Below are 26,854 nucleotides of genomic sequence, written 5' to 3'. Positions count from 1 at the left end.
ATTAAAGTTTAAATAGAAATTACTGTATTTATACAGCTGGAATATTCTATACTACTTTGTTCTGTATTGTAAAAACAATGATATCATCCTCACATACCTGTATTTTTTTCTTTTTTCCCCAAGTCATACCATTAATAGTTACAGAAATACTTTACATTCAATTTCTTTGTTTGGGACACTGAGGATAGACTAGAAGAGATGACTAGAATCTATTTTCTATTTAAGATACAACCCAATGTATCAATTGTAAATAAATACCTCATTGTGAGGGAGGAAACAAACCTTTGACAAGGATTCAAAGCATCCAACACATTACATGTCTCATACAATTTACATTTTTTTCCAGGTGCAATTAAAAAATAACTTCAGGAGTGATCTAAATCATATGTCCCCGTTCCTGGAGGTATTCCTTCAGTTGTCCAAGAATATGGCTGATTCTATGGCTGAGTAGAGTTATTGTATCAAACTCTCCAAATGTCTACGAGAAACCAGAAAAGTTGAGTTGCTTGAATAGCACTGAATAGCTTTTGTGCCATGCTTAGCTTAAAATAAGTGTCTGGACATCATAAAACGGTCACTTCAAAGCCTTCACTATCAGGACTTCTCAAAACACAGCAAGAGGACCTGCTGGACATCCGCCACGCCTGTAATACAACATGAAGAAAAACAACTTGGTCATTTAAGCTAAAAAAAAACACAAAATCATCAGTATGTATAATCGCAATGTTTTCGCAATCATTTACTCACCCTAATGTATATCCAAACCTGTTTGAGTTAATCTCTTATGCTGAACACAAAAGAAGATATTTTAAATAATGTTGGTAACCAGACAGTTAACTGTAGCCATTGACTTCCATAGTATTTTTTCCAACTATGGGAAGTCAATGGCTACCGTCAACTGTTCTTTTGTGTTCAATAGAAGTTTAGAACAACTTGAGGGTGAGTATCAATTTTGGGTGGGTGCTATATCCCTTAAGAGCACAGTGAGCAGCTCACCAGAATCGCCATTATGTCCATATTAGATCCAATGAAATATATATTTAAAAGTTTAATTCATTCAATTGAATGTTTAGGTGGTAAATTCTAAACGACTCCACAAGCCTAGCAAACTCCCTACCAACAGGCATCACAAACATGCTCCAGACATAAGACACGCTATTTGGATGTGTTTGGTTTAATTTGCTGAAGAATCAATGCGGTTTTTATTTTGTTTAGTTTTTTTAAGCTTGATTGTGGTCGCTATTCACTGCCATTATATGGACGAGCGTTAGCTAGACAATTTTTAAATTTATCCTTTTGTGGTCGATAAAAGAAAGAAGGGAATACTATATTAGAACAACAACAGGTTGCGTAAATAATGATTCAATTTTTATGTTACAGTGCCTGACCTATCCCTCATTTAGGGCATTTGTTGCTAATGCTACAACGAAGCTAATCAACGAAGACGTAGGCCTAGGTTTTAGAGTGCAGGCCATGAGGACAACTCGGTAGAAAGACACGTTTTTTTGCCATAATTTGTGGTACAATGAATGAAAACAACAATTATGATTTCTATTTTTTTTTTTTCGCTCGAACATATCCAGTGCATGTGCGAGTTCAGCAGACAACGATCGAAATGTGAGCGTCAAGACAATAGCCTGTCGCTATTAAATAGTAAGTCGCTGATAAGGTTTTACTTGCTGAAGGTAAATATCGGCAGGAAATGTATGTAATACATACAAAAAACGTTAAATTTAAAGTTCATAATTTAAACTAGAAGGTTATTTTATATTTTTATGTTTGTGCTTAGATTTGTGAGCTTATCATGCACTGTCAGAATCCATAAGAAAGTAATTATTCAAATGGTAAAATACATTAATTTACTCAGTTGAGTCTGTTGATAAACAAAGCAATATTGCCTTAATATTTTAGTTGTCAAGCTCATACCTTGTTTAATATTCTATTGTTTACAAATCCTTCATAGTTTACACTGCTAATTTAACAATTCCACTTGAGGACTAGAGGATTACTTTCAGGAATAATCATCGTAATCATTAAGTCACACTTGAATGAATACAAATCTTACATCAACTCTCATCCATGACAAATATTTAAGCCTACTAGACCAAATAATGCTGCTTCTGCTTTTCATTACATTACAATATCTTTATTTAATAACTTGTTTGAAATACATAGACATATTTATTTGGGTTCTGAGATTGTAGAAGAAAAATGTAACTTAATTGGAACTGAACGTCGGTGATGGGAAGGACGCAAAACATCTAGTTTATCAATATTATTTCCTCTTCTATATGATAGTTGACATTTTGATGGGGAAGATTTATCATCTTGATAGAATAAATCAAGCTGTCGTTATTATTTATTACGGTTGATGTTTGCATCAAATTGGTTGTTTTCACACCAGCTTACCTCGTTAGGTGTACACTGATGGATGTCAACCATTTCTGATGTTAACTTTTCTGATCTTCTGGTGTAGAGTTGTCTGGGGATCTGGGAAAGGAATGACAGACCACAATCAATCTTGAACCTTTTTTTACTCTGGAGACACAGCAACGAAGCAAGGTACATTTTTGGCACTATATCCATCTGTCAATATTTTGATGAGCAAAACATCTGTTGCTGGAAAAAAAAGTTCAATATTCATAATATCATTAGTTTAGACAACTACAGCACTAGAGTAAATGAGATGCAAAACCCATGCATGCTGTCCATAATTTCTAGTGTCCTCTTAGGAAAATCATTCCTTATGTTGTGCCTTTGAAGGGCTCAGAAGAATGATAGTGGATTTCTTTTGTATGTTTGTTTGAATACATTGTGTCTGTAAGTTGTTTATAGAAGAAAATATATCACTGTTTTGAATCTATTTAATTAGTGTGTTAACACTGGCGAGGATACTGATGCATGGATTTTACTACAGCCTTTAGTTTCTTCTAGACAAAGAAACGCTCAAAAACAGCTATTCACCAAAAGCAACATCTTTTTTGCTGATGTTAATGTCTATTCTGTATAATCCTTCCCTTTACATATAGTCAATTGTGACTATTGTTGTCACTGTCTTTTTTGCAGTGCATGGTTTTCCTGTTCCATAAGATAATTGAGTGTAGTGTCTAAAGCCAGATTTTAAGGTAATTTCATCTAACATTTATTTATTATTAATATTGCACATATTCTGCAACAAATAGTGGATATATTGTCATTATGTAACTAATATGAATCCCTGATTGAATTTGGTCTGACATAGTCTGCTGGGGCAAAAGGGAGTTTAGTGATAGTGATATAATCTACAGTATACCAAACCAAACCAGTATTAACCAAATTTTGATAAAATGAATGCAGCTTTGGTGAGCATAAGAGACTTCTTTCAAAAAAATAAAAAATTCTTCTCATCCCCAAACTTTTGAACGGTAGTGTAGTTTTTGATGATATTTCAGCTGGTCAGTTTTAGGCTTTCAGGCTATTAGGCTCTGAAAACTTTGGCTCTTTAAATTTTAACCAGATTTCAATTAATATATGGATGTGTTTTGGATCGTATTTGTAAGGATCCGTTTTGTTAAAGTTGATTTAAGTCAAGTTTGCCAACCACAAAAAATCTGTCAGATCAGAATCTCAAACGAAGGACATAGATATGATTTATTATGGGTTGATTATGGATGTTAGTAGCGGTCATGACATCGATTTAAAAAAATAGATCATTAAGAATACCATCTTGGTTGTAAACTTTACCTCAATACTAAGTTGTATACTTTCAAGTGATCGAAATGTGCCTTGGCCTGAGTGTTGTAAGGAGGCTGAGTCAGAGCTCATGGGACAGAGGATGTTCGACACATGTGTTAAGACCCCATCGTCATTCTCAAAAACTGGATTTACTCTCATAGTATTACCAAAGGGAAATGCAGATTGTGAACGCCTACAATGCAAAGGAAATCAGGTCTTAACACCAACATGTTTAAAACGGGTCAGAACTGCAAATCCAAATCTGAAAAGAAAAATCAAATGTTTAAATGAAAAGAAAACCCTTCTTACACAAGTCTCAAGCTCTTTCTGGTCCGTAAACATTTCTTGTTAATGAAAATCAAGATGCCTATCACAGCACAAACCACTGAGAGGCTTCCCACCATGCAGGCTACGAGCAGGAGAGGGTCAATGGGCACAGAAACCAATTCGTTGCAGCGTTCTCCGTGGTAGTGCCAGAATTTACCTACGGGACATCTAAAAGTGGTTGAGAGAAAACATGTTAGAGAAGTGTGCATGCTAGGGCTGCACAACCAATTCATCGAATTTGTAATCGCGATTACAATTACGGATGCCACAATTATGGAATCGTTTAAAGGCGCAATTACAAAAAAAGTTCACTTACATTATTCTGTGTGCTTAAGATGTGTTGGTTTTCTTTCTACAGCTTATCTTAAGGGTCGTCGCCCCCCCCCCCCCCCCACCCCAATTGTTTTAATTTTAGTTTTAATATAACATTTTAATACTATGCATATATTAACTTTGGTTTGGTTTCTTTAAATTTTATATATATATATATATATATATATATTTGACATTTGAGGCTTAATGCTATAAAAAAGCAAAAAAAAAAGTGTTTTCAGCTTCTTTATTTTGATATAACAATATGTCATTCAGTGGCTTCAAACAATGGCATAAAGCTATTCAAAACATCATTCAATGTAAATTGTGATAATCGTAATTTATAATCGCAATTACAATTTTAAGGTAATAATTAACAATGCTATAATCGTGCAGCCCTAGTGCATGCACCGTTATAATAGTATTGCGCCATGGAACAAGCACACCTCGTTCATCATGCTCTTAAAGGGAATGTGATATAAAGCCCTTATTGGTTTGTTTCCCGTTACGGGTAATAGGTACAAAGTTACTTGTGCTTTGCGCTTTGACACTTGCGTTTCAGATCGTTAAAATAGGGCCCCTTATGTAGCCCCGCCCCTTTTCAGCGCTGCACCCGTTATGTTCTTTCTTCTGGTTTGTAAAGTATGTTCACAGCATGAAGGTAAGATCTTACGGATTTATGAATGGACCACAACTTGTCACCGGGGTAGTCCCTATAAAGGAACTTCATAGTAGTACCTTAAGGGTACGTATTACTAATATATGGAAGCTTGTTTCCGCCACGGAAGAAAACAATTTAAAAGATAATTGAGACTTTTTATCTTGTAATTTTGGCTTTGTTTTCTCCGAATTTCAAGTTTATATCTCACAATTCTGACTTTATAACTCACAATTGCGAGTTTATATAACGCAATTCTGAGATAAATGTCATAATTGTGAGATGTAAACTCGCAAGCGCGCGAGAGAAAAAGTCGCAATTACCTTTTTATTTTATATTTAGTGGCGGAAACAAGCTTCCATACTAATATGGAGGTACTACTTAGCACCCTTTAAGGGTAATAGGTACAAATGTGTACATTTAAAGGTACTTCCTCATTGACAAGCTGGTGTACCCCTATAATTTTTGCACATTTTTTTTCTGGCAGTGCAGGTGAAGAACTTTGTATGCTCAAGTGGTTTTGGTTTTCCCCTACGTCCTTGTAATCTCCATTGAAATTAATTCTAAGAAAAGCAGCAGTTTTAGAAGTTCTTCAACATCCTTTTTCTCTTTCAGAGGTCACCATGTTAACGTACCTGCAGGTCGCTCCGTGTCCCGGTATGATTTCACACTGGCCTGCGTTCAGGCAGTATTCCGGCTGTAGGTCACAGATGCTCGTACAGGGCTGGCCGTCCACTGTGCTGTAGCCCGGATCGCACAGACACTCGGGCTCTGTGGTTAACGTGCTCACCATGCAGCGGGAGAACTCGTTACACGCCGTAAACTTACATGGATCGACGTGATCGGCTGGATTAGACAATGAGAACTAATTGTATTGAAAGACTTGCAGCCAGACAGTCAAAGACGATTAAAGACTTAATACAGGTGTTGGTATCCCTTTACGTTAATCTGGATGATTTTGTTTACTGTTCTGCCCCATTCGCACTGACAGCATTTGTATTGCTGGTTGTTTAAGGTCTGGATGCCCTAATATAATTGGTGGAATTTGTAGATGCCAATAACATTCGAAAATCTCATTACAAATTAGATGCGTTGTTGTTAAATAAAAATAAGAGGAGATTTTAATTTGACAAGAAATCAGTTATTGCTAATAATTAACATGTGGTCCGGTGAAATTGGCAAGTCTCATTGAAATTTAATGACTTCTGGGCCTTTTTAAAAAAAAAATTTTTTTTACAGCAAATCACAGAACTTTCTTAAAAGGATAGTTCACCCAAATATTAAAATCATTTTTGAAAATCATTTACTCACCCTCATGTCCTTCCAAAACCTGTATGACTTAGTTTTTTTCTGCAGAACACAAAAGAAGATTTTGAAGAACATTTAGACCCCAATTTACTTTCATTGTATGGACAAAAATAAAGGAACATTTTAGTTTAGGGTCCAATTATTAGCATAACTAATATTAGCATATTACTAGGATTTTGGCTGTTTATTAGTACTTATGAAGCACATATTAATACCTTATTCTGCATGACCATATTCTACATCCCTTAATCCTACCAAAGACTATAGTTATGGAAAGATGGTTTACTCCTATTACTTATGAATAGGAGAATCTGCAACTTGCAAAATGCGGGAATATGTCCTGCCTTCTAAGTAAATAAGCCAATCACGGATTGGTAAAGTGGACCGTTCATATCAGATTTTGTTGCTAATTTGAAATATGTCATTTAATTGTGAGTTCGGCAATCAGTTTTTGAGATTTCAGGATTCCCCTATTCTAATAGATGGGACTTGGTCTTGGTTGCCCGAAATAGCTGCTCGGAGGCGTTGCAAATATGGCCGCCGACTTAATAGACTTTCCTTGAAAAGGACTTTGATCCTGGCTACTCCATACCTAAACTTAACAACTTCCTTACTAACTATTAATAAGCAGTAAATAGGAGTGTATTTCAGGCAAAAATCATAGTTAATAGTTAGTTAATAGTGAGAATTGGACCCTAATCTAAAGTGTGACCTAAAACACACTAAAATGAATGATCTTCTTTTTGTTCCACAGTAGAAAGAAAGTCATAGATATTTGGAACGACATGAGGGTCAGAACATGACAGATTTTCCATTTTTGGGTGAACTATCCCTTTAGAATCAAGGATGTCCAAACTTGGTCCTGGAGGGCCACTGTCCTGTAGAGTTTAGCTCTAACTCTAACAACACACCTGCCTGGAAGTTTTTAGGGCTGCGTTCCAGTCCAAGTTTAGACACGCACTTGCGAACTTCCCTAAGCACTTCTCCTCGGGGCCATTTCACCCGCCGCCATTTTGAAGTGCGTTGAAGTGGACGAGGGAAGTTTATATGGACAGACCCCGAGGGAGCGAGTCTACTTCATATGTACACTTCAGTCAGCTCCATATACCACAATGAAACATGATTGTGGCGTCACCGCAGATCTCGTCTAATCACCACCACCACAAACAACTCTATGATATATGAATTAGAATTTTTTTTATATAAAACAACCCAAACACACCTATATACATTTGGATGCTGCATTAAACAAATTCTAAAAGGTAAAAAAATTGTAAATAATAAATCAATTCCATAGTTGACTCCAAGTGATCAAGGGCTTAGGACGTTCCAGTTCAGCCCATTGCAGTTTCCGCCAGTAATGGGCACTCGTGCAACGTAAGCAATGACGCACATATGAGTGAACGAGACGAAGGGAAGTTAGCGAGTGAAGGGCATGTCAATTTTGGACTGGAACGCAGCCAAGATTGCCTAGTAAGGCCTTGATTAGCTGGTTCAGGTGTGTTTAATTGGGGTTGGAGCTAAACTCTGCTGGACAGTGCCCTCCAGGAGTAGGATTGGACTCCTCTGCTTTAGTGGAACTACCTGTTTTCTCTCTTCAACACCGTCCTTACCTGCTTCCACATCCACTGATTGGGAGTCAATTTCCATATCCAATCTCTTAGACGCTGCATTGCAGAAGTCTTCAAGCACGCACTGCACCGTCTCCGTAACATTGTACGGAACTGGTTTGTTTAATTTCATCTTGCTGTTTACCACCACACTGCCATTCTTAAAGTTTAGAATCTCCAGCTCCTTAAATCCAGTCAGGTTGGACTGTAGATACGGCAGGAGCTGCGGGAAAGTAGAGATAAAAGTGAAATTGAGAGAGTTGCGACTTCTCTTTCATCATTGCTGACTAGTGCAGACTGGTTAATTGTGCATGAACGTAATGCAACTCAAATGCAAAACTTTTGGGATTGTCAATTCTAAAGCAATTCTCCTCAATTCCTCGAAACTAAACGATTTTGGCTAGTGTCTGTTTCTCATCCTATTACAATATGCAAAATCTTCACAATGCGTATTTCATTCCGCATGAGGAGGGCCAGTTAGAGATAAAGACGGTTGTTCAGGAGAAATAGGGCATAGCAGCTCAGTCATTCATCTCAAGCTCAAGATTTCAAGAGATTGATTGCGCCAGTCAAACAAAAGATGGAAGTCTTGAGGATATGACATTCGCACAAGAGTCACAGAGATTATTAGCATTTTGAAAATGTTATTCAATAATTCACCAGTTTCACCTTGGTATTTTTGTTTAATGGGATGTTTTGTTTAATGTATTAAAATGAAAACCTTTTTAATCAGTTAGTAGATAATGAGGAATTAACAATTCTGAAAGTCGAAAAGCCTTTTTAAATATTTAACCTCACAATTTTGAATTAAAATAAAAATGTTTTCACTTCAAAATATAATTAATATTTTACATTTAAATATTAAAAATGTTTTTGTTTAATTAATTAAAATTAAATTTTATTTTATTTTAAAATATTATTAAGCATGTCGTAGTTAAAGGAGAGTGAATGTAAAAAAAGTATTTATATAAATACAAATACAAGTAGGAGAACAAAACGCCTGAAGGCCTGAGATGATGTTGTATTTAACTAAGTGCATGCCTGTATAACAGGAGGTAATCTGTATTAAAAGGTAGACCTGGTCTGCCAGTCATGATCAACCTCTCACCTCTCGGCTAAGTGCCAGGGCAGAGCAGGTGTTGTTCTTCCCCACAGGGCAGGCTTTGACTCACAGCTCAGTCTCAATCAATGTTACTGTCTGGCTGATGCCAGTGTCATGACCTTTTATTGCAATCACAGGACAGAAGGAATCAGCTAATATATACACCTGCACTCCTTTCCAAATAGTTTAATGAACTAATGAATTATCACGGGCAGCAGCAGCATTGTAGTTTATCCCTATTTTTGAATTGTTTTTTTCTTCATTGTTTTGTCTTCATTTCACTGATTCAAGCACTCTCTATAGCATGGTGCCGTGTATCTACTGGTTTATAGGGATCTCTTTCAGTGCTGTTCTGTTCTATATTTTTTATTATAATTTTAAAATACGTTTAATACTTATGAATTTATTTTTTAAAATATTAGAATTTTAATGAAACTATTTTTTTGGTCTCCATGTCCAATCGAGATGGTTGCTACACAAACCAGTAGAGACAGGAGTAAATGAGCATCCTACAAGGTTGAGAGGCTAAAATCAATGCCAACCTAGTATAGGACTAAAATATTACAGTTGTCTCTACAAAAGCGACAAAAACGTTGAATTATAAATGGGCAAAATTGATGTGTGCGGTGAAAAATCTATTTTTTGCAGAAATTGCAAGAACATAAATATCTAGCGATTATCAAATTACCCTTTGAAAGCCCATTTATGAATCAATAAACCAATTTTACGGCCATTTTACCCAGATACTTACCAGAGTAGTTCCTGACCAGTTTTTTAGAAGTGCATGTGATAATCCAAAAGGTCTCATAGTACTGGCGTTAGTCATGACAAACTACAACACAATACTAGTTTGGGCAACCACTTATTATTGGAAATGGAGTTTTTGTATCTTAGGACTCACGCAAATAAAAAAAAAAAGAAAGTAAAACAATATCTTATGGAACAGAATGATAAATTGTACAATAGTCCCCTTTAGAACTGTGTTGTATGAAGATAATAAAACTGCAGACTAAAACAGTTAGGAATAGTCATTATTATAGTCTTTAACACACGCATGAAAACCAGTCTGGCCCAGTCTAGATTGACTATTAAAAAATATTTTAAATATGTATCTTAAAATAGATTGCATTCACCCAGAACCATTCACAAACAAGCTAAAAAAGTAGCTACTGTTTCTCTGTGTATTGCTTTTATTTACAAACAATTCATTGAACTGTTAATTTTAAAATCAACAAAAGTGCTTTGTCATTGATGTAACACTCTAATAAATAACTTTTGGAGACTGATTACATTCAAGGACACGTCTCACCGAAGAACAATTCTAAACCATTAGGCTGCCTAACCAACTAAAATCAGTTCTGAGAAACAAAACTAGACAGCAAGTCCCTGAGGGATTTTGTTTTTGGCATGCTCTGTTTTTGGTTGTTTAATTCAACAGGATTGTGAAATAATTTCCTCTGTGTTTTACACAAATAAGAAAAAAACTTTATTCACAGATATACAGGTTTAGCATTTGATATGAGCACATACTCTTATAATGCTTATATGCACATATTCTATGCACATGTAAAGTTTACACAGATCCTGAGAAACCAAAATATGCACAGAGCAATAAGGCAACACTCACACTATCAAGAATTAAACAAGTACCAAAAATATGTTGCAGGTTGGGCAGATAAGCCATAGAGTAAGTGTTTAGATTTGGTTAATACTGGTTAGAGAGCTCATTAATCAGCAGTTATTAAGCATGGTTATTTTGATCAGTAAGATCAGATGTGGAAAGTTGTTAGACGAAGGTGCAGAATTTAGTGCCAAAAAGTGATTGATTATGCTTTTTCAAGCTTGGATATAGATGTACCGGTATTGAGGCTAATATCTTCTGTTCTCTCTCAGTCACTTGACTAGAGGCCTCGGGGTTTGGCGAGTCGCTTGGTTCAGAGAATTGTCTCTAGTTGAAAAAACAGGATATTATAAGATATAATCTGAATAAAAACAACAGCACAGTAAGTTTGGCTGCAAAGCAGAGCTGTTCTGAAATTCCATGTTTGTAATACTCTTGTCATGTTCACATTGTATGTGAGTGTATATGAGTGGTGTAGAGTGGAAGTGGAGTGCTTCTCCTTGGGCGAGTGGTGTTTTTTTGTGTGTTTTTTTAAGTTGAAGCAAAAGTTGCAAAAGGATTGTTCTGGGCAGGTTTTCTCTCCAGTGAGCAACAAATGGAAAAAAGGATGTGGAGCTGGAGCGGTGGGATTACACATCATTTTGAACAGGGAGCTCCACTCATATGCTGTCTATGTTGCTTGGTGATATGCAAAGCTTGATGCTTTGGTTTGTTTTGGAACAAATGGCAAAACTTTGTCTGAAATTTAAGCTGGTCAGTTTTTACTTCTTGTTTAGTGAACTAATGTATGAAAGCAATATCACTCTAACAATCTATCGATATATCGACACAATTGTAATTACCTACCTATGCTAATTGTTTCAATACTACACCACTCTTGCTTGTGTGAGATTGCATAATTATGTTTTGAAATGGCCATACATGATTTCACCTTGGGTTTTTCTGTTGAAATTGAAAAGAAAGGTAAACAAAAGTTCATAGAAAAACATTTGAAGTGACAAAATAAGTATCCTTGCACAAAATGTACAGAAATGTAATTCAATTTTTCTGTCAGTCACCCAAACCCTTTTTACATTGACTTTATAGAAAAATGCATATTACATTTCGAACAACACTGTTCTTTGATGCCATCTGTCAAAACACTTGCAGACAAATGACACACTGTATCTATTCAGTTTCCCAGCATGTACTGTGGCACAAAAAAAAGTAAAAAAAGTAAAGCTAACAACAAAGGGAGGATAAAAAGGCATGTAGCAAGAAAATGTCAAAGACAAAAGTGTGTTTACCTACCAGTTCAAGAAACGTGTTCTCCAGTGATTTGTACTCGGGGGAACTCTTGTTGAAAAGATCCTCAGAAAACATCAAATTAGTCACACGTAAACTGAAAAACACCACTAACTCTTTGGCCTCGTTTGAAGCCATCATCGAAGGAGTGGTAACGTAACCTAGAGGATGAGCCGAGGACTGTGGATTCTCGTCGATCTCTGAGGGGAATCCACTCCCAAAGTCCAGAGCCTCGTCCTCATCTGACTGCTCTACATCTTCTTGTGTGTCTCTGCCATTATCTGTACTACCTTCTTGTGGGGGAGGTGAAACTGTCCAGAGAGTCTGTCCCCCATCCTCCAGGAAATTGTCTGGGGTCAGGTGTGAAATGAGGTCTTCTGTGGGCGTTAGCTCAGAGGGAATAGCTTCAGGGAGAATTGGTTCTGGAGTGGTAGGTCCAACAGGATGGAGTGTGTCTATGGTGGCACTGACAAATGGAGACTCGATGTGGTCACTAAGGTCAATTGAAGGGGGCAACTCCGGGCTATCAACTGAACCGGTAGGGTATGAAGGAAGTCCTTCAGTAGAGGTCTCTAAAGGTTCGGAGAGGCCAATTGTGTAATTTTCTTGAAATACAGAATCTTGAGCTCGCTTTGTAGGTGTTAGGGATGTCAAGATTGATGATGTTGACGCTGCAGGAATGGCCTTCGGTGTCATATCAAAATCCATTTCAGGTTGAGCTGAAGTAGATGCTTTTGCCACTTCAAAAGATTCCATGTTCAGTGGTGAAGCCGTGGCAACAATTTCATTTCCTACATCCTCTTGGACTTCAGACAACTTTGTTAGGGAATCCACTGTAGTGGTTCTTGGCAAACCTGGAAAACAAAGAACCGGTTTCAGAGAGTGCATTTTAAAGTGCTTGGATTAAAATTGAGATTAATTTTCTCATTCATAGACTGCTAGCTTGAGGGTCTTAGTAGGGAAGCAGGCGCTCTTGTGCACTACTCACTACAAATGAGAAATTTACCTTTGATAGCTAAAGTGTCTTCAGTGATTTGGCTTGCCGTCTTAGATCCCTCAAGTTGGGAGTTGCTGATTATCTCTGTGGCTTCTGCTAGTGTGGGGACATTGGACGTTATATCAAGTACTTTATGTACATCACTCCTTTCTGTCCCCTCACCCGAAACTGTTTGAGTCCTATCAGGGCCTAGATCCCCAAAAAAGTTGCCCACACTTCCAGAAGGCACAATAGTTTCCTCCGAGTTGGCTTTTGTGGACTCTGTACTCATTTCCCCAGGTAAAAATCTAGATTCTTTACTCATTTCAGTACTGGATCTCGTGTGTTCATGCTTGTCTGCTGTTGAAGAGTCTGTGCAGGGCGATTTAGGTAAGGTTAAATATTTGTAGTCTGTCTAGGGCTTTTATATTGATTATATTGATTTTGTGTACCTGGTTCAAAAGTTAGGGAAAGCACGTCCACAGGAAGTGATGTATCCTCACTTAGCGCCTTGACCACTATGCTCTTTAGGACTCTGTCTATGCCATATTCATCAGTGGAGTCTGTGTCACCTATGGGCTGTGTCCCATCAGTCTCAAACACTACAGCATAGCTCGCTGCAACACCTCCAGCTCTGACCAATGTTATGAAGGGAATTGTAAGAGGTTTGTTATTCACCTTAGCACTCTTGTTCTCTTTAAAGGACCTCAATGCCCATTTAAAATCTCAATAATCATATTTATCACTGACATATAAGGTTGAGACTTTTTCAAATCTTATGAGAACTGATTGTACACATTGTATAGATTTTTGAATGTATTTTATATTTAAAAGCATTTGTGGTTTCTGGAACTCTAAAGTCAATCTCAACAAAACATGAGGGTTAATTTTCATAAATATACTAAACAGTCTACAGTACAACACAACATAATGGTACAGAGTGAGAGAATTACCCATCCAAAAATACAATTTTTCAAGTTCAACAGACTGCATTATATCGGTGAATCCCACTGTTCCAACATCAACCTACCGAAATCCCAGCACTCGAATCTCTTTAAATCCAGGAAGTTTGTCAAATACATGCAGCATCTGCAGAAGTGTAAATGAAAAATATGTTTAGACATATTTGCAGTATCTCTTTTTTTATTTCAATATTCAGTAATCTTTGTACGGCAGGTTACAAAACCTCAGATTATGGATTGTCAGACATGCTGCCACGCTGTGAAAATCATGTGCCATGGCTCTAGTCTTTTTTTAACTAATCTCATGCTGCCTTCTGAAGTTACCCAATTCTTGTTTGGCTTTCCTGTCATTTGATCTTTTACGGTAAGCTACTTTCAAATCTACTTTATAACTTTGTCTTTGCCTTGTCTATGTAGTTTGAGAAATAGACAACCACTGGGACTTATTTATGTATTTGTTTTTAAAAATGGCTAAATATATAAACACACTTTGAGAAGTTTTCTAGAATGTAACACAATTGCACTATTTCTGCTTATTTTCTCAGAATTATGTAATTACAGTTATCACTCAGTACCCATGAAACTAGCCTTGACCATAACTCAGTACTTCACATAGATTAAACTATATATTAAGTTAAAGTCCCCCTGTGGTGAAAATCAAGCTCTTAATGTTCCTTTAATGTGGAGATTTTAAAATGCTTTAAAGGTGCATTGTGTAATATTTAGGAGGATCTGTAGACAGAAATGTAATATAATATACACAACTATGTTTTTAATACCTTAGAATGAGCCATTTTTATCTACATACACCGCGGGTCCCCTTACATTGATATGTAAGATATGTTTCTACTTTGGCCCTAAACGGACAAACGCGTTTCGTCACTATTGCTGTTCTTTAGCTAGCTAAAGTCAGCTTATAAAACATTGACACAATGGTGCTAATATGGTGCTGACATCTTGCGCAGATTTGGCACCTGATTCAAGTGAGCAGGAAGTAAAGCCGGGTATAAAGGTCCCGCCCTCACTCCCGCAGAAACGGTTAATACAAAATTTACTGTGTGAAATAAACATGTTATGGACATGTAGAAATTAAAGTTGAAGCTCCAATCTCCTCCTGAAAATCCCCCAAAAAAGTCTGTCAGTGCCTCAGTGACTACTTCGTTTAAAGAAGCTGTCAATCACAGCTGTCAATCATGACGTCACATTCCCGTTTTTATAGCATCAAATAACTAACTAATACCAAACTTATTTAAAAAAACGAACACTTAAACTTAAATCAGCGTGATAAAAACTACTTAAAATGACAAAAAACATCTTTGAAAATTTTTTATTTGAAGTGTAATTTCGATTGTTTAGTTTCCATCGCGTCCAGTAGACTTCATAGGGCGGCGGGGTTTATAACTTATACTGGGACTAGCCATCATGGGGCGATCTAGAAGCTTTGGCTTCACTTTTCAGCACTTGTGCGGCACGCTTGCTGTGGACTGGTGTGAGTGAGTGGAGGCAGAGCTAATTTGCTTATTCATAGAACCGCGTATACTAAATGAGGCAAGAGTGTAGGTTACATTGAAGCTATTTTAAAGCATGACGATTTTTTTTCCAAAGATAAAATGTAATTTTGGTGATCAAAGGTGAGTTTAAAGGGATAAAATGATTGACTACAGCGGGACTTTAAGATAAGTATACATATATATATATATAGGGCTATTTTTGAAAGAAACCTGACAAAATTAAAATGTACATTTTAAAAATGTGTCTTTTATTAGTTTTCATAGCTGCATTCCTGTTCCAATTTTCCTGTTTCCATATTTCATATTCAACCTGCAACAACATCATGCAGGCTCTGGTGAGATGTTTAGCCTAGATCTTTAAAAAAACATTTTAAGTCATTATGCTCCTGTTTCCTGTGTAATTATATGACATAGCTGATAGAATTGTTTGAGATTTTTAGATTAATGTTCTCATAATTAGTACATTAGGTTCTGTTTGTACCTCGAAACATCAGAAAGTCCAAGTTAAATGGCATTTTTTTAATAGTTAATAATCATGCTACGAGCCTAACCTGCTCGTGAAGATCGCGTGTGAGGTCTTCATATTGAGGGCTGCCTGGATCCCTCAGTAGTGCGCTGTAGACGGGGTCTACTACAGTCACGCTGAACTCCACAATGTGCTCCTCCATCCTCTGAGGGACAGCATCTGGTGCCCCAGTTTCCTATCAGATCAGAGAATAGTCAATTTGTTTGTTTCTAACTTCATCAGTATGTTAAGCGCATATTCTAAAAAGCACAAGTTAGTGGCCATACGCTGTCAGATTCCATGATGAGAAGCTCAGCAGGACTCTTTGAACCTGAAGTATAAAAAGCCATCAATCAGTCACGTTTTTATAAGATCAACCAGTATTTTTTTTCTCTTTCGGACGGAGCGGACTTACATTTCTCGCCTGGTGCAGGTGTGAGAGCCCTAAAAATAATTGAAAACATGTTGAGAAGGGATGAATCAATCCAAGAATGATAAATGCAATAAAATTCATTGTCCCCGATAAAAGGGTTGACTGCATATAAGCCTGGGTATGTTTGTGTGGCTCTAACACCCAAGCGTAATATGTCTGGGCATAGATCCCTCTTATTAAAGTGGATCAGGTCAGAGAGCAGTGTTTAGCTAGGCCACCAAATATGAACAAACTTTGTTTTTTAAAGGACAGGCTGAGATTTTCTCATCTCCCACTAGTCAGGTGACCTCATTCTAGATATTCTGAAGGGTTTGGGCCCTAAAAATGAAGACAAGTAAATCACCATACCATGAATACTGAAACCAAGAGGCCCTTGAATTCAAGATCATCTTCGGGATTCTTACCTCTCCTGTTCATCTTGAGCATCCACTCTCTGTAAATCATATAAATCTGTTTGAGAATTTACAAAAAGAAAGAACCATTTTTTTTCAATTTAAAGGGATAGTTCACCCAAAAATGAAAATTCTGTCAGTATTTACTCTCCCTCATGTTGTTCCAACCCCGTAAGACCTTCGTTCATCTTCGGAACACGAATTAAGATATTTTTGATTAAATCTGAGAGCTGGATCACTCCTCCATAGGCTTCTAAGGGATTGAACTTGCCGGCCTCGAAAACTTATTAAAGATATCGTTAAAATAGTCCAAGTGACTACAGTGGCTCAATCTTAAGTTTATCAAACGACGAGAATACTTTTTGTGCGCAAAAAACCCCAAAAAATAACGACTTTATTTCAACTATTCATTTCCTTTTCTCTGGGCCTCGAGTCACTAGTTTTACAGTGTATGATCTGTTGTTGTACGTCACAGCATTCACCCACATGACCAGCGTCGGCCAATAGTGAGCCTACGTGTGACGTAGCTCTACGCAATTACACTAGTTTAACTGACTAGAGGCCAAAAGAGAAGGAAATTAATAGTTGAAAAAAAGTCCTTATTTATGTTTGTTTTTGCGCACAAAAAGTATTCTCGTCGCTTGATAAACTTAAGATTGAGCCACTGTAGTCACTTTGATTATTTTAACGATGTCTTTAATAACTTTTCGAGGCCGGCAAGTTCAATCCCTCAAGAAGCCTATGGACTAGTATGGAGGAGTGATCCAGCTCTCAGATTTCATCAAAAATATCTTAATTCGTGTTCCGAAGATGAACGAAGGTCTTACGGGGTTGGAACAACATGAGGGAGAGTAAATACTGACAGAATTTTCATTTTTGGGTGAACTATCCCTTTAATAATATTGGCACATTTGGGCTGTATTGGCAAGATGATTGGACTGAATTGGCAATCGGACACAAGCAGCTACTTACACTGGCTACCATGTCAAGATGCTCCTGTGTGCTGCTAAAATTTCGGGCCAGATCTTCCATGCAAAGCGAGTCTCTCTGACAGGCGTACACCCACTCCTGGTACTCCATGGTGTCAGGAACTCTGTCAAGAAAGATCCGGAAGGCCTCCCACACTGCTTCTTGACAAACTGTTAAATAGCATGGGAATTATTTAGAGAAGGCTGTTAGAGAATTGTGTTGAGACGACTGAGAGGACTAACAGAAAAGATCTGATAAAAACACGCCAGGACATCTAAAATTAATTATATGCACCACTGACAGAGGCATAACATACTTAATAGTATTTAGTATGCAGCCATTTTCTGCCATTATCTCATTTTGCCAACACAGTTATTATGGACATCTAATTAAGAGTATCTCTTAACTGCATCTGACAGCTAAATGTGCCTCACCTTTAGCTTGTTTGTTCCAGTAATTTAATATCATGCTATCTGCTTAAAATGTTTTGTCAGGTAACCAAAAATAGTGCTTCATGCGGTTTTATTCAAGCCAAAAATATTATTTAATAAGACTAAATCAACCTGAGAGCATTAGAATACACCAGTGAAAGTCATTTTTAATGGTCAGATCAAGCATAAATCAGCACTTCATTCTATTTACTCCCTATCATTTCATTCCAAACCCATTTGACTTCATGTTGAATAATTTTATGATACATTTATGCTGGATTTGTATCCTTTTGAAAGCTTCGGTCCACATTCATTGTTATCGCATGGAAAAAAAAACACATTATTCATAACTTTTAGTGTTGTGTTCCACAGAATTCATACAGGTTTGGAACAACATGATTGTTAGTAAATGATTACTGGATTTTTAAGTGTTTTTCAATTTGTTTATTGACCAGCTCACAGTTTTAATGTAACTAGTTCCATAAACACTAAAATTCAAAGGTTTGGGCTTGGTGAGATGTTTTTGAACATTAGCCTCTTGCTTATATCTTATGCTCACTTGAACATGCTTATCCTATGCTCTCCACATAATACAGTAAAACATTAATGTCTGTGATGACAAAGCCACATTTTCAGCATCATTACCCAAGTCATCAGTGTCACATGATCCTTCAGAAATCATTCTATATATAGGCTGATTTTGTGCTCAAGAAACATTTATTATTATCATCAAAGTTGAAAACAGTTATGCCACTTGATATGTTTATGGAAACCATGTTACATGTTTGATGAATAGAAAGTTTGAAAAGTTTTGTATTTTAAAAATGTCACTTTAATGCTTCACTTTTTTTAAATAAAAGTATGTTTCATTAAAAAAAAAATTGTTTTACTGACCCCAGTAAAAGTGTATAAAGTTAAGAAGTAGATTAGATATTAAAAAGCAATATTTTCAAGTTAATTTTTAACTTTGATTTTACTTTCCTTGCCATATTTTACTGCACAAACACAGTAAATACACTGAAACACTAAAAGAAGAGGCGAGTCTAAAAAAAGTATGTACACTACTTCTTGGTTCAGAGCCATTTTTTCTGGCTTGGCTTGATCCTTAATCTCCCCGAAGGCTGCAAAATGATTGGGAAGTTAATTATGATTTATGAGGATCTGAGGTGTTGTAGCCAAATTTGGCACTGATGTTCAAGGCTTCGTCCCCTGTGGTGTTTAGGGTAGAAGTTGTCCTACCTCTTAGTTTGTAGTAGGCTTTATGGCTGGTGATGATCTCCGCCATGCTCTCCTGAGGACAGACTTTCACCCCCGTACTAAACAGCGCTGATCTCTTTGCTCGATGCCGGTCTAGAGAAAGTGAATCTCTGCCATCTGTCAACTGTTTGATTGGCTGTGGAGTCTCCAGGAAGTGCCTGTACTTCACATTTCTGATCCTGAGAATCAAGTCGTCAGCCGTGAGTTCTGCAAATGTCACAACAACAGCGTGTGCTCATTGTTTGAGAAGAGTTGGATTGACTTTACCTAAGGATAGTAAGCCGATGGATAATATAATTACACTTCATGTAATTATGCTAGCCCAGAGACCATTTGAAACCTTTTAAGTCTATGATTAGTATGCTGAATGAACATTTAATTGGATTAAGCCTAAGTCAAGCAGTCGGTTATAACACCATCCAGGCAGATGTTAAGCGCCTTCCCTAGATAAGAGTTGCTAGGTCTGCTCTCTATTTGTATTCATCTAATTACATTTTATTGGAACCACATCATTTTTTACTTAAATTCAAAACTGAAAGAAAGTCTTCAAAATGCTTGGTACATAGGCATGTACTGAGTTTACAACTGCAATTAAACAGGATAGTTCAACTGTTTTGGTTGACATTGAAAGTCAGTGGAGTGACAATGTTGGACCTTGTTGACTTTCGTTGTATGGACAAAATAAAATTTTCAAAGAAGTCAAGTATTTTTGGAACAATATTAAGGTCAGTAAATTAATTTTTACAGTGAAATTTCATTCAAAAGATCTTACTTGCTAAAGACCCTCAGGTTAAAGACTCATGACATCTAAGAGTATTAAAGTAACTCAAGGTGACCCACCTTCTGACCTGTTACCTAATCATTAATGGCCAGAGCTGTTCGAGTTAACCAGGCCTGCGGTCATTGGCCACATATAGACTCGCACCTGGTGTTTTACTGGTATTTACAGAACAGTGAAGTTTAGAATGGATGGTCCTGAAATTAGAACGACAGCAAATCTCACTACATTAACTTCAGTTTATATCTTTGTCACAGTGAACATATGCACTGCATAATGACAAAGATACATTTCATTATCTACTTCAGTAATGGAGCATCAGATAATTATACAGTTAATAGCTCGTATAAAAATACATCTGGATGTTTTTACATCAAATTAAGACAGTTTTGGCTAGTTTAATAGCTTGTCTCGTCAGCGGTTATGGCATAAACTTGATCATTTCCTCTTTGATGCTACATTCACAGATCCATTAAAAAACAGACACATTGTCCACTCCAAGTAAGATCTGAGCCACTCCTTGTGCCTCATTTAAAAAAAGTTACACATATGTCCATAGAGGACTAAAATGTCCATGTCAAAAAACTGTCATAAAAATTTGAAGCTTGGAAGCACAGACTTAAGTTTGGTATCATTTTAAAGAAAACCCTTGGCAGATTGTTGCTGAAGTAAAAAAAAAAAATGAATAAGTAAATCCCCCAAAACAAGTTATATAGGTTCAAGTTTATGAAAATTATTTATGAACATCATTTTACATAAAATATATATTTTATAAATCAATTTGAATATAAATAAGTTGTGTTCCAAATTTGAGGTTGATATCTCAAAAAATTAGCTTTCGGTAAGATTTTTTCTGGGCACAGGAACAGATTTTCCCCATTGGTTTCCAGCAAAACTCAAAAATGACTGGTCAAACAGTAATTGGATTTTAGATTTGCAGTTGAGTTTTTCCTCTCTCAATATTACAAACACACACATGTACACACATTTTTTTTTTATAACACACACACTAACCACACTCTGACATCCATACCAACACACCCACACAAATATCGTGGCATAATTTATCCAATTGGCTCTATAATATGCCGAAGCAGAAAACAGGAATAAAGTGAGTATTTGCTTTATAGACCAAACCTGAAAAAATGGCACCATCTGATAAAAAATAGTAAAAATAAAAATTTTGAAGCCTTGCCAACAGAATGAAAGCCTCTTATCAAAGATTTCATCATTTTATAGTTAAATGGCCCTGGGATAAAAAATTGCAGTTTTAATGGGTTTCAATGGGGCCATTTTTGTCCAAAAGGCGCTGAGTGGGAGTATTTTGTTTATCTAGTGTAAAAAAACAAATTAAGGAAATAGCAGTGAAATAGTTAAATTACAATAAAAATACACACCTGTGCCAGATTTTATGCAGTTAGCATTAACACAGGAAAAGTGATTTTAAAAAAACACAGAAAAGGCCAAAAATGTCCCTAAGGAGGCACAAAGTTAGAAACTGAGATCATATTAGTTAAAATCAAAGCAATGTCATACCACAGGGTTAGGCTAAAAGTATAGGATTTAGGGACTGAAATGGGCTAAATGTTTTCAACATGGAGTGTTTTGTGAGCAGCTGGTAAACTTCAGAGAGCTTCTTAAAACATTAAGCCCGGCTCTGCAAGGGGGTCCCTCAGACTGGACCTCTGTTTACCACTCGCAGATTAGCATAAGCTTAGTTAGTAGTCAAGTAATAGCGTTAGCGATATAAGTATAGTAGAGGCTAAACGCATACCTCTGTTTTTAACATTCGGCTGATAACTTTTAAAGCCTAATGTGTAATCATGCTTTACAGAATCTTTTAAAGCATGCGATCAGTCCTGTTGTACCTCACTAAGAAAGGATTTTTTGTGTACATTTGCAGATTTCTCTGCATAGCATAGCTAGTTATACGCTACCTGTAAATAGTGTTTTGGATGTTAATGTACTTTGTTGACCAGGCTTATCTGCTGGTGAATTGCATAACCACTAAACCAGCACTTAGAGGTAGGGTAGGCAATTTGTTTGTAAACACTTTTGAAACTCTTTTCACATCCTGTTTTCCTGTAGTTCAAACAGTAGAGCATTGGTGCTTGCAACGCCAAAGTCATGGGTTCGATTCCCAGGGAAAGCAAGAACTGATAAGAATGTAAAATGTGTACCTTGAAATGCAATGTAAGTCGCTTTGGATAAAAGCGTCTGGCAAATGCATAAATATAAATATAATCCTGATAGGAATCAATAATAGAAGTAGTCTAAATATTGAAACATGTAGCCTACATATATCTTCTGTGGAAGTCTCAGGACCAAAACATTTTCATCCTATCATTGCATTTTGTCCTGCCTGTTCACATATGTTTCCATACTTCCACGCACATCACACGTCATCAGCGCGTTGCTATACAGAGTTGTACACAGACAGTCACCAAATGCCAAAAACAAACAGCGGCCAACTTTTACAGTTCCACCTTGTAACGAGGTTTAAGATTTAGATTAACATTAAGATTTGTAATGTTATGTGATTTGAGGCACGAGGTAATTTAACGCCGTCTCTTTTGATGCGTTGCAGACTGTGTGCGTTCATGTGTTTGGAAGGAGGTGTAGCTTTGGAGACGCTCTGAAGGGAGGGTGGGATCTAATGTTTTCAAAGGTAACTTGTTATTGCTAGCCCCTACCTTTAACTAGCATAAAATAGCCTGGGCTAAACAAATTTGGATACCAAAAAAAAGTAAATTGTATTCAGTAACTGTAGCAATCTCAGCTCAGGCTCTTTGGAAAAAACGTGCCTATGGCGACATTTCTGCAAAATTATATTATTAGAGTTAGTTATACTTTGTACTTTTCATGACATTTCTTTTGGACTCAAAGCTGGAATAGTACACAAAATACAACATAAAAAAAATATATATATATATATATAAATAAAAAGAATACCATAACAATTACTAAATCTTACTATTTAAAATATTAATAGAGACAGGAATTAATATTTTTTTGTAACGGTTGCTTTTACAAAGTGGAATTCTTTAACGCTTCCCTGTTAGCAATATGAACATTATGTTGCTTCTTGCATGGTTTGCTACACTTTCAAAATGAAATGTTCAGTGAGTGGAATGTGTGTTCAGTGTGTGAATTGTGCTTTCAGATTAATTGGTTGTTTTATGTATCACTGCAGCTTGGAAATATTAAGTACTCTGTTGTGTTTGAAAATAACGTACCCCCTAAACTAACCTTTAGTGTAAACCTAACTGATAGTGTTAACAAAAGCAAACGTGAGATTAAAATAAATTTGCTGAAAAACAATGCCATTTTAATTGGGCTCTATTAGTCTTTGAGCTTGTTTATCATGACTAACGTTTCACGGGACTCGAGTATCGCAAGTGCAAAGCTGTACTAGGTGAGCTACTGAGCAAATTTACTATGTCAGAAAAACCACTCGTATAGAGCTGGTAAAAGTGTTTTAAGGTCATAACATGGTATTGTGCAAGGAACTGTGCGAAAATAAGTCTTAATTAATGGATAATCTACCCCAAAAGGAATATAAGTTGGTGTTTTACTACAACTTGTGTTCATTTAAACTGGAAACAGCAGTGAATTGTATGTATAGGAATTATTGTCGTAATTCATCTGAGACTTTATCCTTTTCCTATTTAGCACCAAAACTTTGGAACAATCTTCCTAACATTGTCCGGGAAGCAGACACAGTCTGTCAGTTCAAAGCTAGACTAAAAACACATCTCTTTGACCTAGCATTCACATAACACTCTATAGACTTCTATAATTCAATATTAGGCTGCTTAGATTAGGTCAGCCGGAACTGGGAACACTTCCCTTAAATAATGATGTACTCGTTACATCATAAGAAGAATGGCATCTATGCTAATTTCAGTGTCTTTGTTTATCCCGAGGTTTTCCCGCAGCCTGCCGGATCCAGGCCGTTTCCAGATCTGACAAAGGACTTTCGCCTGGACCCGATGACAATGCAGTGCTGAAGTGCCAACTAGCCTCTCCCTATGGAGGATCCCTATACCACTCTACAGATAAAGCGTTGTGGAATTTTTCGGTTCGCGTACCTACCCAAAGTGATAAGATAAAATAAAATTCTGCATCAAAATGTATAGACAAGACAAGTAGTTTGTTTAGGCATGGTTTGTAAGGAATTACAACATATATTCAAACGCACATAACTATAGAATCAATTCTTAATGCGCATGTGAACGCCATCAGCGTCTATCACAGGTTCACGTTTAAAGTCTGTTTAGAGAGAACGGTGTCGTCTTAGCGGCCCCTAATTTAATAACAAACTATCATTTAGACGGAAGTGAAGCAATCAAAACTAACTTTAGCTGGAAAAAACATTTTTCAAGAACCACTATAAAACCAAACCAATCTCTGTTACCTTAATTATATTATATCTACATTGTTAAAAGCGCTATATAAATGAGGATGACTTGACTTGACTTGACTTTGGTATCAGATCAGATTGGACCTTCAGTCTAATTATTTTGATCTGACACAAAAGATGCCCAGTTCTAGAGCCACATGTGGCCTTATTAAAATGTGTTTACAGTGGAAGACAGTTAGCAGATCACTCTGAGATATCTCAACAATGTGTTTCAGGGTCAGAGAACATCTGACCACATCTGTTAATTAGCACATGAGCAGATGTAGGGCCACTGTTGCAATTTCTCAAAGATAATCCAGGGTGAGTGATTTGATCATGTGTCCCGCTGCTGTCTATGAGCCTGCCGAGCACATGTGCAGACATGAGGGGCTGCGATGCTAATTGAGCTGTACTTCTGAAGCGATGAGCGAGGCCCCACAGCAAAGCTACAAGCCAGAAAAGATTAGCGTTCCACACGGCCACAAACAGAATGCCTTTTGTTTCCCTATCCTAATGAATGGCGCTTCTGAACACTGCAGCCAGACTGGAGGCATTCAAAACTCGCATGAAATGTTAGCGAAACACGAGCATATTCCACCGAAAAGGAAGCGCTAATGGCGTGCGTGCCGCTAAAATGTTATCAAATGATTTGTCATAAGGCTTTGTTTTGCATAAGAAAAATCTTTGGGTTTCTTTTATGTCCTTGCAAATTGGCTCCTAAAATATTTAAAAGCTCATTCGATCACTGAGGGCGGAAAGATGCTATTGTATGAGGAATCGCATAGGCTGTAGCAGCTCTGAGGGGTTGTGCGTTACCAAAATTACTGTTTTTGCTGAATTGTAAGACTTTCTTTGAATAAAACAAACAAAGAGCATTCAAACGGCGTTCAAACACCGGCTTACCTTTGATTCTGGTGGCTTGGAGGGTAAACAAGAACAGAATGAGGAATAATCCTGTTTTCAATGGCATGTTGCAGTAGATTATGTCCTTTTGGATGTAAAGTTGCTCATTTGGACAGAAAAGACAGTCCGTATTGACTTATCTGACATCCGAGTGAGAAAGAGTTAATTTCCATCGACTATGTGTCCAGGTTTCCATGGACGGGGCTGTGTGTGGGCACTACTGTAGGTTGGGTGGTATTCCTGGCAGATGGTACAGGTTCTCGGGTACAATTTAGTCTCAAGTGTGCGAGCGGGTGGAAGATGCTCTTCAGGGAGTGATGAGGTTAAAAGCGCTGCCTCTTTTTCTGGACTAATCTGTTTACCTCTCACTGACTCCTAATCCCTGTGGGCCCACGTGGTGGACTATCTTCATCCTGTTAGTAGCCTTCTGGACCAGCATCTGCCAGTCTCCGTGCTTCGGTCACAAGCCACTCGACTAGCGTACTTGCTCTCTTTCCAGTCCGCCCGATGCCCGTCTCTCTCAGTCAGGCCCACTCGACACAAGTTTCTCAGCCCTCTGCCAGCTTTTGTGGCTGCCAAGCCGAAACGCAGTATTCTACTCCCCCTGTTCGAGACAGCAGGCTCTGCCCTTTCTCTGATCATGGGGCCAGATCTGTGTGTTGTCGTACCCTTGTGGTGCATGTTAGTCCCCAGGCCTACTGCTTGAGCTGGGAAGAGGATTACACACACCCTGCTTATTAAATTTCACAGCCATAAATAAGTCTCCGCAGCTCAAAATCCATTCAAGACCTTCCACGTCGCTGGACCGTGCAAGTTAAAAATCCAACTTTCAAGAGATAATGAGAACAGGCTGGTGGCCATTTGTAATCATCTGAAACCCCCACTGGAAATGAGAATTTTATTTATTATTATTATTTTTTTTAATCTATTTAGGGCTCTGAATAATTGCTGCTTATTTCACTTGTGGCCTGGAGGAAAAAAAAAACTCTCTTCTGCACTGCATCTTGAAGTGTGAAGTTGAAGTGTTTATTCTAATAAGAAATATTGAGGATCATGATTGTCCTAATAACTTAGACTAATATGTATAGATGTATATTAAATTTAAAAAATAGCAACAAACAGGATAGTTTCTAATCTGTTGTAGCCAATTTGTAAAGTTTAGGTTCCAAAGTTAATGTACAATTTACAATAAACAGATTTTTGCCAGTTTAGCTAAATCGTACTGTAAAATCATAGTAAATGGTTTTAAATGTTTTAGTTTCCATATAGAAATTATTTCTGTCAATTATTGGAATTTATTTAATTGCTTTTAGCAAAAAGCAATGAATGTTGTGTCTGAAAGGGAAACTCCTACAAATGCATATGCAATAAGATAAATCATTTATAGATAAATAAATAA

The 26,854-nt window shown here is 37.0% G+C and overlaps 2 protein-coding genes across 10 annotated transcripts in view; one reads left to right on the top strand and one right to left on the bottom strand.

Annotated features, from left to right (window-relative positions):
* Nucleotide 1: 1 nt before the first annotated feature.
* impg1b (interphotoreceptor matrix proteoglycan 1b) lies at nucleotides 2-26,113 on the bottom strand. Of its 4 annotated transcripts, XM_077240002.1 has the most exons (18): nucleotides 25,456-26,000; nucleotides 19,355-19,579; nucleotides 17,688-17,854; nucleotides 16,728-16,756; nucleotides 16,306-16,334; nucleotides 16,178-16,221; nucleotides 15,937-16,086; nucleotides 13,943-14,001; nucleotides 13,365-13,546; nucleotides 12,943-13,284; nucleotides 11,943-12,790; nucleotides 10,890-10,979; nucleotides 7,933-8,152; nucleotides 5,647-5,857; nucleotides 4,024-4,209; nucleotides 3,724-3,907; nucleotides 2,410-2,490; nucleotides 2-644 (listed from the first exon to the last, which is right to left on the bottom strand). In XM_077240002.1, exons 1-18 carry the CDS (start codon nucleotides 25,520-25,522, stop codon nucleotides 564-566), a joined length of 3,195 nt encoding a protein of 1,064 aa, XP_077096117.1. In that variant the 5' UTR covers nucleotides 25,523-26,000; the 3' UTR covers nucleotides 2-563. The 4 variants fall into 4 exon arrangements, with proteins under 4 accessions (XP_077096117.1, XP_077096121.1, XP_077096118.1 ...); XM_077240006.1 differs by lacking the exon at nucleotides 3,724-3,907 and having other exon boundaries at nucleotides 25,456-26,113; XM_077240003.1 differs by lacking the exon at nucleotides 10,890-10,979.
* colec11 (collectin sub-family member 11) overlaps nucleotides 1,229-26,854 on the top strand; it is a 75,204-nt gene continuing 49,578 nt past the window's right edge. For 3 of the 6 annotated variants that reach the window (XM_077240014.1, XM_077240013.1, XM_077240009.1), the window contains exons 1-4: nucleotides 1,229-1,345; nucleotides 1,584-1,685; nucleotides 2,477-2,562; nucleotides 3,067-3,125. The gene's annotated coding sequence lies outside the window, so the exon portion shown is untranslated. Of the gene's footprint in view, nucleotides 1,346-1,496; nucleotides 1,686-2,474; nucleotides 2,563-3,066; nucleotides 3,126-26,854 lie in introns of those variants that run through there. The other 3 variants (XM_077240011.1, XM_077240010.1, XM_077240012.1) reach the window with 3 other exon arrangements.

This window comes from Siphateles boraxobius, unplaced genomic scaffold (assembly GCF_051911475.1).
Source record: "Siphateles boraxobius isolate OS27281-9 unplaced genomic scaffold, OSU_SipBor_1 22, whole genome shotgun sequence".
NCBI lineage: Eukaryota > Metazoa > Chordata > Actinopteri > Cypriniformes > Leuciscidae > Siphateles > Siphateles boraxobius.
This window is presented reverse-complemented; position numbering and strand designations above follow the sequence as displayed.